This window comes from Watersipora subatra, chromosome 3 (genome assembly GCF_963576615.1).
Source record: "Watersipora subatra chromosome 3, tzWatSuba1.1, whole genome shotgun sequence".
Lineage (NCBI taxonomy): Eukaryota > Metazoa > Bryozoa > Gymnolaemata > Cheilostomatida > Watersiporidae > Watersipora > Watersipora subatra.
The window spans coordinates 67,517,690-67,529,226 of NC_088710.1; the positions used below are offsets into that span (position 1 = coordinate 67,517,690).

Here is an 11,537-nt window from a genome sequence, read left to right on the forward strand (position 1 = left end):
CTGAATGCTGCTCAAACTTGATGTTGTATATGGTTGAACAACATTTACATTAGAGAACATTTCAAAGGAGATTGGTGAATGCAATGTAATCTGTGCAGAAAAATAAACAAACACACATTAATTCAAATGCACCAAATGTCAAACTGCAGCAATGATTGATTTTGAGAAATATATTTGAATAGAAACGAGAAGAATTACCTTAGAGAATTCAAATTTTAGCGATTACAGTGAATTAAAGTAAATCTTGCCCAAGGTTTGCCAGCTCAGACGTTGCGTCAGCACCATGGATAAACAGGCACACAAAACATACACACTGTACAATATCAAAGTTGCAAACACTATATGAATACATATTAACTAGGCAATGCTAGCAAGGTCTGCTGCCCTGATGGCAGATACACAACATTCCTAGATTTAGAAAGTTGGGAAGCTATATCTTCAGCAGCTTCAACCTTTCGCAACTCTATTAGACCCTCTCCTGCTTGGGAAAGAGCTGAGGCTATTAGTTTTGCACCCATCGAATCTCCTTCAGCTGAAATGACTGCGGCTTGCTTCACTTGCTCGGCCTGAAACACAACAACTGAGCATGAACAAGTTTTTACATCAGTAATAAGACTATATCTGTCAGCCTCCCCACTGAACTGATAGCAATGACAATATCCAAGCTACCTATTTTTCCGCTTCAAATAATTCGAGAGCTCAGCACCTAAAAGGCCAGTTAGAGCTAACAACTTCTGCTGGAAAGGAAGTGTGGCCTGTACTGATTGTGAAAGGCAGACCAATGTTTCAATTTATAAAATTTCATTTCTGAACAATATTTGCAAATATACTGAGAGACATGAAACATTTGTAATATTAAGGTATCTGTGAGCGTGCAAAAAACTTTTATGAAAAAATTAGATAAATGCCCGACGTTGCCGGGTAGCAAAAAAGTCTTTGAACAGAAAATTCATTTTTATTTAACATATACAACATTTACCATTCTAACTTTTAAACTTTATATCCTGAAAAAAGGGTTTTTAGTGCAGTTCAAATGAATTAAGAGAAAAATAAAACAACTGTGAAGGCTTTTAAACTTTTTCAAACTGTAACTTTTAAATTTCGTATCATAATTTTAATTAGGTCAGTGTTGGTATTGTAAGGCAAAAATGTCGTATAGAGCAGTATTATAGAAACCCACAGTAATTATCTACTGCAAACACCCCCTGGTAAAATCATCAGAACTTTATATATGTACCGTACATATTAAAATTTAGTAACAAAATAGTATATGTTAACCTTCGTAACTATAGTTGCCTACAGTAACTTTAGTGTATTTAGTGGTTATGATCTACAAGATAATTTAACATTACAGCGTACAGTGCACCCTCAGAATATGATTACCTTGATATACGATTTTTCACCTTACGAAGTGGAACATGATGATTCTGTCACCTCAACATACGAATCTTATTTTACCTTAGGAATTCAACAAAACTTTTGCTCAAGTTCAGATTTGGCACTCGATGTGCTTATTACGTACGTCAAAATAACAAACACGCCAAAATGCTATTCGTCGAAAACATTTTCACAATGTCCGAAGAGACACGATGACCGATTTCTCAGTTCCGCAATTCTCATGTGTAAAACGGTAACATTTTCCCTTTAAAACCAGTAGCAAAGTTGGTGTTGCAATCCCCTCAAACAAAAGGTCAGTAATCAGACAACTTCCCTTAACCTGCTAACATAAATCTGCTTCATTACGAAAACACAATCGTTAGGGCTTTCTTGGCGAATCAGGTTGACAAAGGTTTAATGAGAATGGCTAAAATTACATTGAAGACGAAGATAGAAACTAATGGAAGATAAAGTTTTAATGATAAAAGGTTGAAATTCAGTAAAATAGTTTAAAACTCAACTTTAGGTGTGTTTAGTAAGCTAAACTTATTTAAAGTGAGTTCAAAGTTCATGTTACACGTACATCTGCCTTGAAGGTAAGAACTCTTTACGGTATGTACTGCACATAGCACATTGCAACGTTACATTTTATGCAGATCATAACCAATAAATACACTAAATATACTAAAGTTACTGTAGGTAACTATAGTTACTAAAGTTAACAGACTATTTTGTTACTAAATTTATAATATGTACAGTACTTATCGACATTTTCATTATTTCGTCATAATCAGTACACCAACTACCAAATTTTAATTTCGAGGAAAATTTTTGTTGATATCGTATGGCAGAAAAAAATTTCCTCTTCATATGGCCAGGACGAAAAAACATCGTGTTCCATATTGTAAGGTGAAAAAACCTTATAACAGGGGCATCGTAACCCGAGGGCACACCGTATTAATTAATAATTTAGCATATGCAATCGTCAAAAGGATATAATGTGTATGGCAAAAGCGACTGGTGAGAACAGCTAAGGAAAAGAACAGCTTAGCCTTGTGGTTGCGCGCCCTTGCTAGTAGACTTGCAATTGAATGTTGTGAGTTCAAATCCAGTACGAAGGAGATTTTTCGTTGCTAAGACTTTATTGCTATAACCAGCCAGATGACAACAGATAAACACTGAGATATATAGATAGGATGAAAATCTGTATGCTACAGTCCAATCATTTAGCATCCATAATGGCAGTACGATAATCCATAATGGCAGTACGATAATCCATAATGGCAGTACGATAATCCATAATGGCAGTACGATTATCCATAATGGCAGTACGATTATCCATAATGGCAGTATGATCATCCATAATGGCAGTACGATAATCCATAATGGCAGTATGATCATCCATAATGGCAGTACGATCATCCATAATGGCAGTACGATAATCCAATAAAAAAGACCAACACAAAGACATGTTATCAGTTTCACTAAATTGAGCATATAAACAATACAGATAGAAATAACAAGTGCTAAGGCGGTAGCTAAATAAGGCCAACAAACACATACCTTCTCTACTAGATATCGCGCCCGTTCAGCCTCCTGTTGAGCTACTTGTTTCTGTTCAACAGCGGAGGTAAACTCTTGTCCGAATGTTAAATGCGTCTATAAAGTATGATGCAGTCACTTGACCATCAATAGATAAAACGTGATACTGATATGAGCAGAATACTTTGTGTTATGAAATACATGTACTCGGGGTTAGTAAATCTGTAAAAATTTATTTTACTCTCACACAAATTCAGAAGTTGATGATTGTCACGTCATCGATGATGTCCTTGTTGGCTTTATCAACGCATCCAATGTATTTGCCTTCGACATTGCAAAATAAAGTCCAATAAACTTGGCTCAGATGTGATGGAAAAGCTTATTTTATATTTACTTCAATAAAAACAAGCAAACAGTACCATCCAAACAGTGAAGCCCAATCTTTATTGCAATTGGTCAAAAACTGGCTGCTATAACAAAACGTGTAACTCACGAGGGAGATATCATCTAGTATGACGCCAAACTGGTTTGCTCTCTCAGTGAGCTCTTCATTGACTCGCTGTGAAACCATTTCTCTTTGAGTGATCAATTCGCTTGCATCAAACTGGGCCTGGTAGTAAAAACATGACTAATGGCTAAGGGAGTCAATGCAAGTTATGCTTGGTAAGAAGGATGCAAAATACTTACATGTACAGTGGATGTTCCTACAACTTAAACAATCCGTGAAAGTTTACGTTATAAGGATTTTACATTATACGAGCAGTAGAATACATGTAAATTGCCTTATCCAATTTGAAATCTTCCCAAACGAAATGCCATGCAAAGGAAAAGAAAACTTGACTTAAATTTTTTAACTTGTAGGCTTTACCATAACTGCAGTACTATTGGTTCGCATCGACAGCTTTTCTCCTTTTTCTGATCAATCTCACTGGTTTTATAAACCACGATTGCGGTAATTTTACAAGTTGATAGGGAGCTTACATATTCGACGATTTGCTTATTCTTTCTAAACTGCAAAGTCTATTCCGCAAAGTAAATCTAATAACAAATATTTTATCGTCTACAGTAAAGCAAAACAAAATACTTCTCTATAAAAAAGCGATACTACCTGTTCTTCGTCTATCTGTACCCAGGGGTAAAGATTAGGATAAAACAGAGCCTTCGACGATGTTCCGATTCATGACATTCAGATTGGTGGACCGTCACTATAACGCCTGCACCGATCGATCGCCTTCAAGTATTTGTATACAATTGCGCAGCAAGTTATTCTTTGTTTTGTTGACACATCTGACGATCTATCACGACAAACTAGAATGTCATGTAAGTTGTATATATAATAAATACAGTGGAACCTCAGTTCTCAAACACAATCCGTTCCAGAAGGTTGTTCGAGAACCGAGTTGTTCAACATCCGAAACAAGTTTTCCCATTAAAATTAATGTATGTAAGTTTTAATCCATTCCAAGTCGATTTAACAATTTTGGTAAAGTATTTTTTAACATTTTACACCATAAACTGTACACCATAAATAAAAACAGGTAAAAATATAGATCGTGTTAACTTTAATAAAAGATTTTCTATCTATAATGATGAAAAACGAAAACAAAAAGTAAACATTTTGTATGCTTTGCTCTTAAAACATCGAAAACATTAAAGGTTACGATACTATAACATAAATCGCAGAAATTGATAATGAAACATAAACAAAACGCAACAGATCAGCTACATCAAAAATCGTGTGAAAAAGAAAATATAAACAGCAATGGCTTGTTTACTTTACATCTTTGAAGATGAATCCTTCTCCAAAACAATTTAGGGTAACTCGACTGGAAGAGTTGTGTCTCTAGAAAATCTCTTCGATAGAGACGACATCCTCCCAAATGGCTCCTTTTGTAAAGAATTTATGACGCGAAACTTCTCCCTTTGTTTGAGAACCTTCCAAAAGTGGCTCAAAACAACCTCGTTAAATGTATAAACATGCCGTTTCCGGAGCTGCTCCGAACGTTTAATTCAAATGCGCATGCTCCGGTTTGGTCGAGAACCGAGACGAGCAAATCTCAAATTTTTTGGTCAAAAACCGAGTTGGTCAAAAACCGAAGCGTTCGAGAACTGAGGTTCCACTGTATAACGCTACACGCACGTTGTTTTTCTCTCGTAAGTGCGGCGAGACAGATAACATTCAAATCGAATTAGATAACTCGCCTGACTTGACAAAAGTTGTATGGAATTTTTTACGTAGTACGAAGCACAAACTTTGCATAATTTTTTACGTTAAGTGGAATTTATGTTATAGGAGGTATACGTTAAAGACGCATCTACTGTACATGTAAATTGCCTAATCCGTTCTAAGATCTTCCCAAACTCATCCCTTTGGTCCTTCAAAAAGAAAAAAGACTAGACTCAACCTTTAAATTTAATGACTGTACCGTAACTGTAGTATTATTGATTTGTATCGATAACTTTTCTCCTTTTTCCTATCACTTTCATATTTTTACAATGAGTTAAGGAGAATGCACATCTTCGATGTCAATTTACCTCGAATTTGTCTTCTACTATAGACAGCAAAGCCTATTAAAACAAAAATATAACTTTACTATAACAAGAGTGGCGTCATCTGTCCGTCCATCCTTAAAATAGGTTCAAAGTTCAGCTTTCGACGATACTTTAACTCCTGACATTCAGACCGGTAGACCGACACTCTAACCGAATATTTGCATAGCTACTTATTATCTATGCTTTATCGACACAAATGACGATTTCTCATGGCGAGCTAGACTACCAGGGCAATAGTATATATAATAGAGATAAACCTATACGGTGCTTTCTCTCTCAAGTGCAACAACAAGGAAAGCAATATTTTCAAGGCTAGCCATGAGACATGCATTATTCAAATCGAATTTGTGAACTTGTGCTGACTTCATGCTTTACTTAGTACGAAGCAAAATCTTTACATAAATTCTTTGTTATGTGGAATTTACGTTAGAGGTATACATTATTGGGACCTTTAGCACCAATTAAACTTTATCTATGAACACCAATTTTCTAATTAGTTATCAACAATCAAGTTATCAACATCATAAAGCCTTGCCATTCGAGACAGTACAGAATCACTTGAAATTTTGCTGCTTGTGGCAATGCTTAAGATATGATGATCACAATATGCCACTGTCCATGAGACAAATTTGGGCGATCTTTCAAAGAATTGATCTGGCAAAAAGATAGTTGCAATGCACCTTAGCTCATGATACATCGCAAAATCAATCTTTTTTAATCCAATCTATGACGTCTCACTCCGTGTGTCAATGAATGTTAAGTACTATTTCTAGCGGTCACGCAGACGGCATGTCAAGATCGGTAGGATGGCAGATGGCAGACTTCAGAAATCATACAAATTTATTTTTTTTCAGTTTTTGCAGTTTCATTGTTTATCAAAATATTTTTATGTCTGAACATATATTTTCGAGTGCCCACAAATTATTAGCCATATTTATTGATTTGTGATATTAAAACTTCTTTTTGGCGCGATAATGTTGCTCTTCAAGGGCCGAGGTTTTTGTGTGAGCAATATTTTCTCCACAGAATCAATCTTTTAAATTGTGACGATACAGTATCATTGATCTAATTTATGTTGATCCTTATTTCATTGATCTAATGTAGCAAGACCTTTTCAATTGGTGCTATGGGCAGTGACTTAGACTTAGAAACATACCACAACAGCTGTCAGCACTTCTCTGGTGATAGAAGGTAGGACTTTCTCATCGTAATCGACACCAAGGTTGACAAATATATTGGGTAATGATGATGATTGAGGTCGAAACAAAATACGCAATGTGATGCTCACGTTCTGCAAATCTGCAAAAAAGACCAGTCTTAATGAAGCCAGGAATGGATTATAGCACAGAAAAAAGGATAGAGAACACCAAAACTGAATTCTTGTTACCTTTACTGCCAGTGACTACAGGGACGTTGGTAGGTCGAGACCTCACATCAAATATATATGGAGTTTGAACAAGTGGGATTAAAAAATGTGTGCCTTCTCCCCGAACCTTTTGTGATACACCTGATATCCGGTCAAATATAACAGCTCGATGCCCTCCATCAACTGTAAACAAATTGGATAGTTGTTATGCCTGAAAGTGCCACAACTTACTCTAGACCTTTCCGGCTGCATTTTCAAACTTTTTTATTAAATATTTACAGCTGAGTTATGTGAGGCATATTAAGAATCACTGTCGGTATAATCTCAAAGTATTAACATGGACTCAGAAGTGCAAAAACCAACCTTAGCTGAAGTGTACAAAATAGGTGTAGTATGTTACGTTGTGAAGGTATTGCCTGAACATACCATATCTACTACTAGTAAACAGACCGCGACGTTTACGAATGGCATAGCTAAAATCTTCCATGATTCCCTTTGACAATGAGAGCGATTTAATCGTCTAAACATTAAGCATTAATTGCACTATACTCTGATATGAAAGGAAATAGTTGAAAAATAAATGTGAGCGCATGAGATATAATCTTCTGAATCGAACATACAAAGAGTGAAGCTTCCCTGTACACGATGTAAAGGATATACAGTAGACGCTCCTATAACGTAAATTATTCATTCCAGGAACATTTATGTTATAGGGATTTTGTATGGCCTAAGGGCTATCCCTTAGGCCATACAGAAAGGAAAAATTAGACTTGGCTTTTTAATTTGTTGGCTGTATAGTAACTGTAATATTAATAGTTTGCATTGACAACTGGTCTCATTTTTTTGATTAATTTCACTGGTTTTATAGAATATGATGGCAGTAATTTTACAATAAGTAGATGGGTAACGCACATATTCAACGTCCATTTACAATTATTTGTTCATTTTCTTAGACAGCAAAGTCTATTCTGAAAAGTGAGACTAATAACAAATACTTTAAACGCCTACAATAAAGCAAAACAAAAACGTATTTTACTACAAAAAGAGCGGTGTCTACCTGTTTGTTGTCTATCTGTATCCAGGGGTCAAGGTTACGATAAAAGATAACTATCGGCGATACTTCCCGACTCGTGACATTCAGATTGGTAGACCGACGCAGTAACACTTGCACCAATCTATCGCGTTCAAGTACATGTATTTATTAACAATTGCACAGCTACATGCACATTCTCTGTTTTGTTGACACAGCTGACGATCTATCATGACGAACTAGAATGCCATGAAAGTAGTATATATAATAGATATAACGCTATACATACGTAGTTTTTTGTGGAAGCGCGGCAGCATGTTACCATTCAAATCAAATTTAAAAAGTTGTCCCTACTTGACATTTCCGTTATATGGAATTTTTCAAGTAGTACTAAGCAAACTTTGCATAAATTTTCCACATCATCTGGAATTTACGTTATAGGAAGTATACATTATAGGAGCATCTAATTTATATTTACATAGCATACCCTGCTTACCATTGTAAAGTGCCGAGTTGACCACGGCACCGCCAAGAGCCAAACCCACACCGATTCGTGCAAGGCTGTTTGCAAGTTTCACGAAGTTAGCCATCCAGTCCGCCTGCAGTGAAATAAAAATCAGTTCAAGGGATGATGCGCAGCTGTGTGATGTTTTGTGCAACAAATTTTACCACAATGTTTAACACTTTTGGTCATGAGAATTGCCTACTGACATACACTTCCTGTCAAGGTTCCCATTTTGCCATTGACCCAAGCCACAACTGGTGTAAAAATAATCTTAACTTTGCAACGTTTGTTTTTGCCTAAGATGCATCCAAATTTAGTAGAAACATTGGTTAAATGGTTATAAACTCGTCTGAGGTTCAGCTAAACCATATTTAATTCACCAAAGCACTATTTAACAGCGTTCAGTCCAATAGAAACTGATGGCATGACTTTTATCTTTGCTACACACCAAAATATTTCCTAATCATTTGTTTAGTTTTAATTCATCTTCATATGATGAGCGCTGCAATAAGGAAATGGACTGGCTGTGTCCTATCTATAGCACTATTAATAATGCACGATTTATTAATAGGCCAAAATGTTTGTGTTTATCTTTGCAACAAAATAGGTAAAGTGCTATATTGTGAGGCTTTATACTGTGAGATAAGCCTTGATTTTTCACTCTGTAAGTTCTAAGTTGACATTTGGTTTACAACGAATGGTAGTTATAAGTGCAAAAGTATCAGCATGGCAATAAAAGATAACTAGCAATGGATACAAATGCAGTTTCAGTTTCCTAAATCAATAAAGCTAAGCTTTTAAATTTAGCAATAGATTGAAAGTGAATTTTTAACGTTTTACAAAAGCAGTTTGAGTTTATAGTATCTTTAGCGGCGATTATGAGAAAAAATAAAATCCCTTTTTCTATTATCATCTTTAGTGATAAGATATATACAGCCACTAAGCAAATATAACAATGCTTAATAATTAAAGCACATAAATTACATAATTTTTTTATTATATATTTCAATACATCAGAGTCTTGGCTTTCGAATGAGCCATTGTTTGACATGGTGAGACAGACATTGGTTGACGTTTATAGGATTTCCCCAGAGCTCTACCGCAGAAATGTTCAAAGGTATAAACTTGAAAATTGTGACGTCACAATTTTCATATTCGGTGTTGCATGCTTTTACCGCCTATTTTATTGCTTACTGCATATATTTATCAACTACGATAACGACGCTAGTGGCAAGCGAAGATAGGACAACTCCAGAGAACCAATAAAGATGACAAAGGAATCATTGTCATTAGCTCTCCATGTACAGATTATTTCTATGATAAATAAATCGGACACCAAGCACCATACTATGTTTTCCCGATGATATTATGCTTTAGCCCTCTCTTTTTATTGTGATGTTGAGGCGCACGACCGACTAATTAATTTCAAGCATTGCATGATCTCGCGACAGTGCGATTGACATATAGTCCTAGGGCCGTGCAACTGCAGGTCACAATTTAATCGATGTGATTTCATTACCTTTATCAACGACAGTATATTTATTGAAGCGTAATTAATTAACCCAGAACATGTGTTTGTATTGGTCAGGCGTTAGCACGATCCCCGGGCATTGTTGATTATCTAAAATCCAAGTTTATTATTAGCGCTCTTTGGGTTTAATAGCACCGATTGTCACAGAAAAGTGCAGCCTCAATGGCAGCGAAAGGGATAGACTATCTAATGCTAAATAATAGTTATGACATCACATTGTGGGAACCGCAACCAAGTGTTTTTTTTATTGCAGGACATACTTTTGACACCCTGTTTTTCATAGTTCTCTTATTCTCTGTGTATTGAATATAGGCTCATTTGAAAGCCAAGACTCTGGTGTATTGATCTATATAATAAAAAATTATGTAATTCATGTGCTTTAACATATCATCTTATTAGAAACTTTAATCTGTCATGATTGCAACATGCTTCAACAATTTTCATTTTGATTACCCTACAATATATTACAGATAGGTGTTCTTTAATCAACATGATCATAACTATTCGCTTTGGAGTGCTATCTAGATGTTCTCTTTGCTTTACTAATATCTCAGCTCCTATGTATTTGCCAGTTTTGATTGGATATATGATTTTTAAAAATCTACCAAATTTCTTTAAAGACATAACGACTAAATGCTTAATATAAAGCATAGGTGCACACACAACATCTTACGACAATCAGTTAAAGCCCAGTAAAATTTATATGTTAGCTCTCTAGGTATATTTGTTGCTATTGGAAGCCAGACCATAAGGAACATTTAAAAAATTCGCTTTTTGAAATTTGCTACGACAAGGTATGAACTGAATCCTACAGCTCCCAGCATCAAATGTTATTAAATATACCAAATGCACCACAGTTGGTCATATAAAAGAGATTCGACTGAGCAATTATAGACCACAGACCATTTACAGATATATTATCCAACCAAAAAAAGTTGAATGAAAGATTACCACCTGATGTTCATATTAACAGACCTTCATTCAACTTTCCCGCGATCTCCTAAATTCTGTAATGTTTGTTACAACTCGTCTGCAACTATAATTTGGCGACCAACATTACTCAATCCTCTATTACTATGTTAATAATGTCAAAAGTTGGTCGCATCAGAAAAAAATACACGCGAAAGTCCCATAACGCCTATAGTTTACTATTCGCCTATTACTAACTATTACATATGGTTTCATTAATTTAAATAGAAATTTTGGTTTTTTGGTAACGTTGCAGAAAATATCGTACTATACTAATATAACACAATGAGCGCGCTAAAAATGTTCAATGGTAAAATACAGCCACTATAGTCATAGTCGAATTATTTTTGAATTACACCAACAATCGTGCATATCTACACAAAAAATGATTACCAAACTATTTGTAGCTTTTACATTGATACACGAGTCATTGTACCTATGAACTTGGGTAAAAACACTAATAAATCTAAAAGAAAGTTGCAGTAATATTTAACGTATTTTTGTCGCAAAGAGACTAGTTGAAAATTTAGGAACAGGCCGGTAAGTTATTGAAAAAAAATTCCAGGAAACAACGATGGCTGATGCAAACATGTGCAGGGACTTTCTTTTCTGCACTATCGGCAATAAACAATTTCAAAAATCTTTAGTACTGTATATTTTTTAA

At 35.3% G+C, this 11,537-nt stretch overlaps 1 protein-coding gene across 1 annotated transcript; it reads right to left on the bottom strand.

Annotated features, from left to right (window-relative positions):
* Positions 1-155: 155 nt before the first annotated feature.
* LOC137389541 (prohibitin 1-like) lies at positions 156-11,450 on the bottom strand. Its single transcript, XM_068075574.1, has 7 exons — positions 11,340-11,450; positions 8,365-8,467; positions 6,860-7,021; positions 6,629-6,771; positions 3,413-3,529; positions 2,941-3,036; positions 156-566 (listed from the first exon to the last, which is right to left on the bottom strand). Exons 2-7 carry the CDS (start codon positions 8,456-8,458, stop codon positions 354-356), a joined length of 825 nt encoding a protein of 274 aa, XP_067931675.1. The 5' UTR covers positions 8,459-8,467; positions 11,340-11,450; the 3' UTR covers positions 156-353.
* Positions 11,451-11,537: the final 87 nt, after the last annotated feature.

Excerpts from the sequence above, each read along its gene's own strand:
- LOC137389541 (XM_068075574.1), bottom strand. The coding sequence starts at position 8,458 with ATGGCTAACTTCGTGAAACTTGCAAACAGCCTTGCACGAATCGGTGTG. Across the intron at positions 3,037-3,412 it reads TACTAGATGATATCTCCCTC|ACGCATTTAACATTCGGACA; the intron begins GTGAGTTACACG and ends CATACTTTATAG. Across the intron at positions 567-2,940 it reads CGCGATATCTAGTAGAGAAG|GCCGAGCAAGTGAAGCAAGC; the intron begins GTATGTGTTTGT and ends GTTGTGTTTCAG.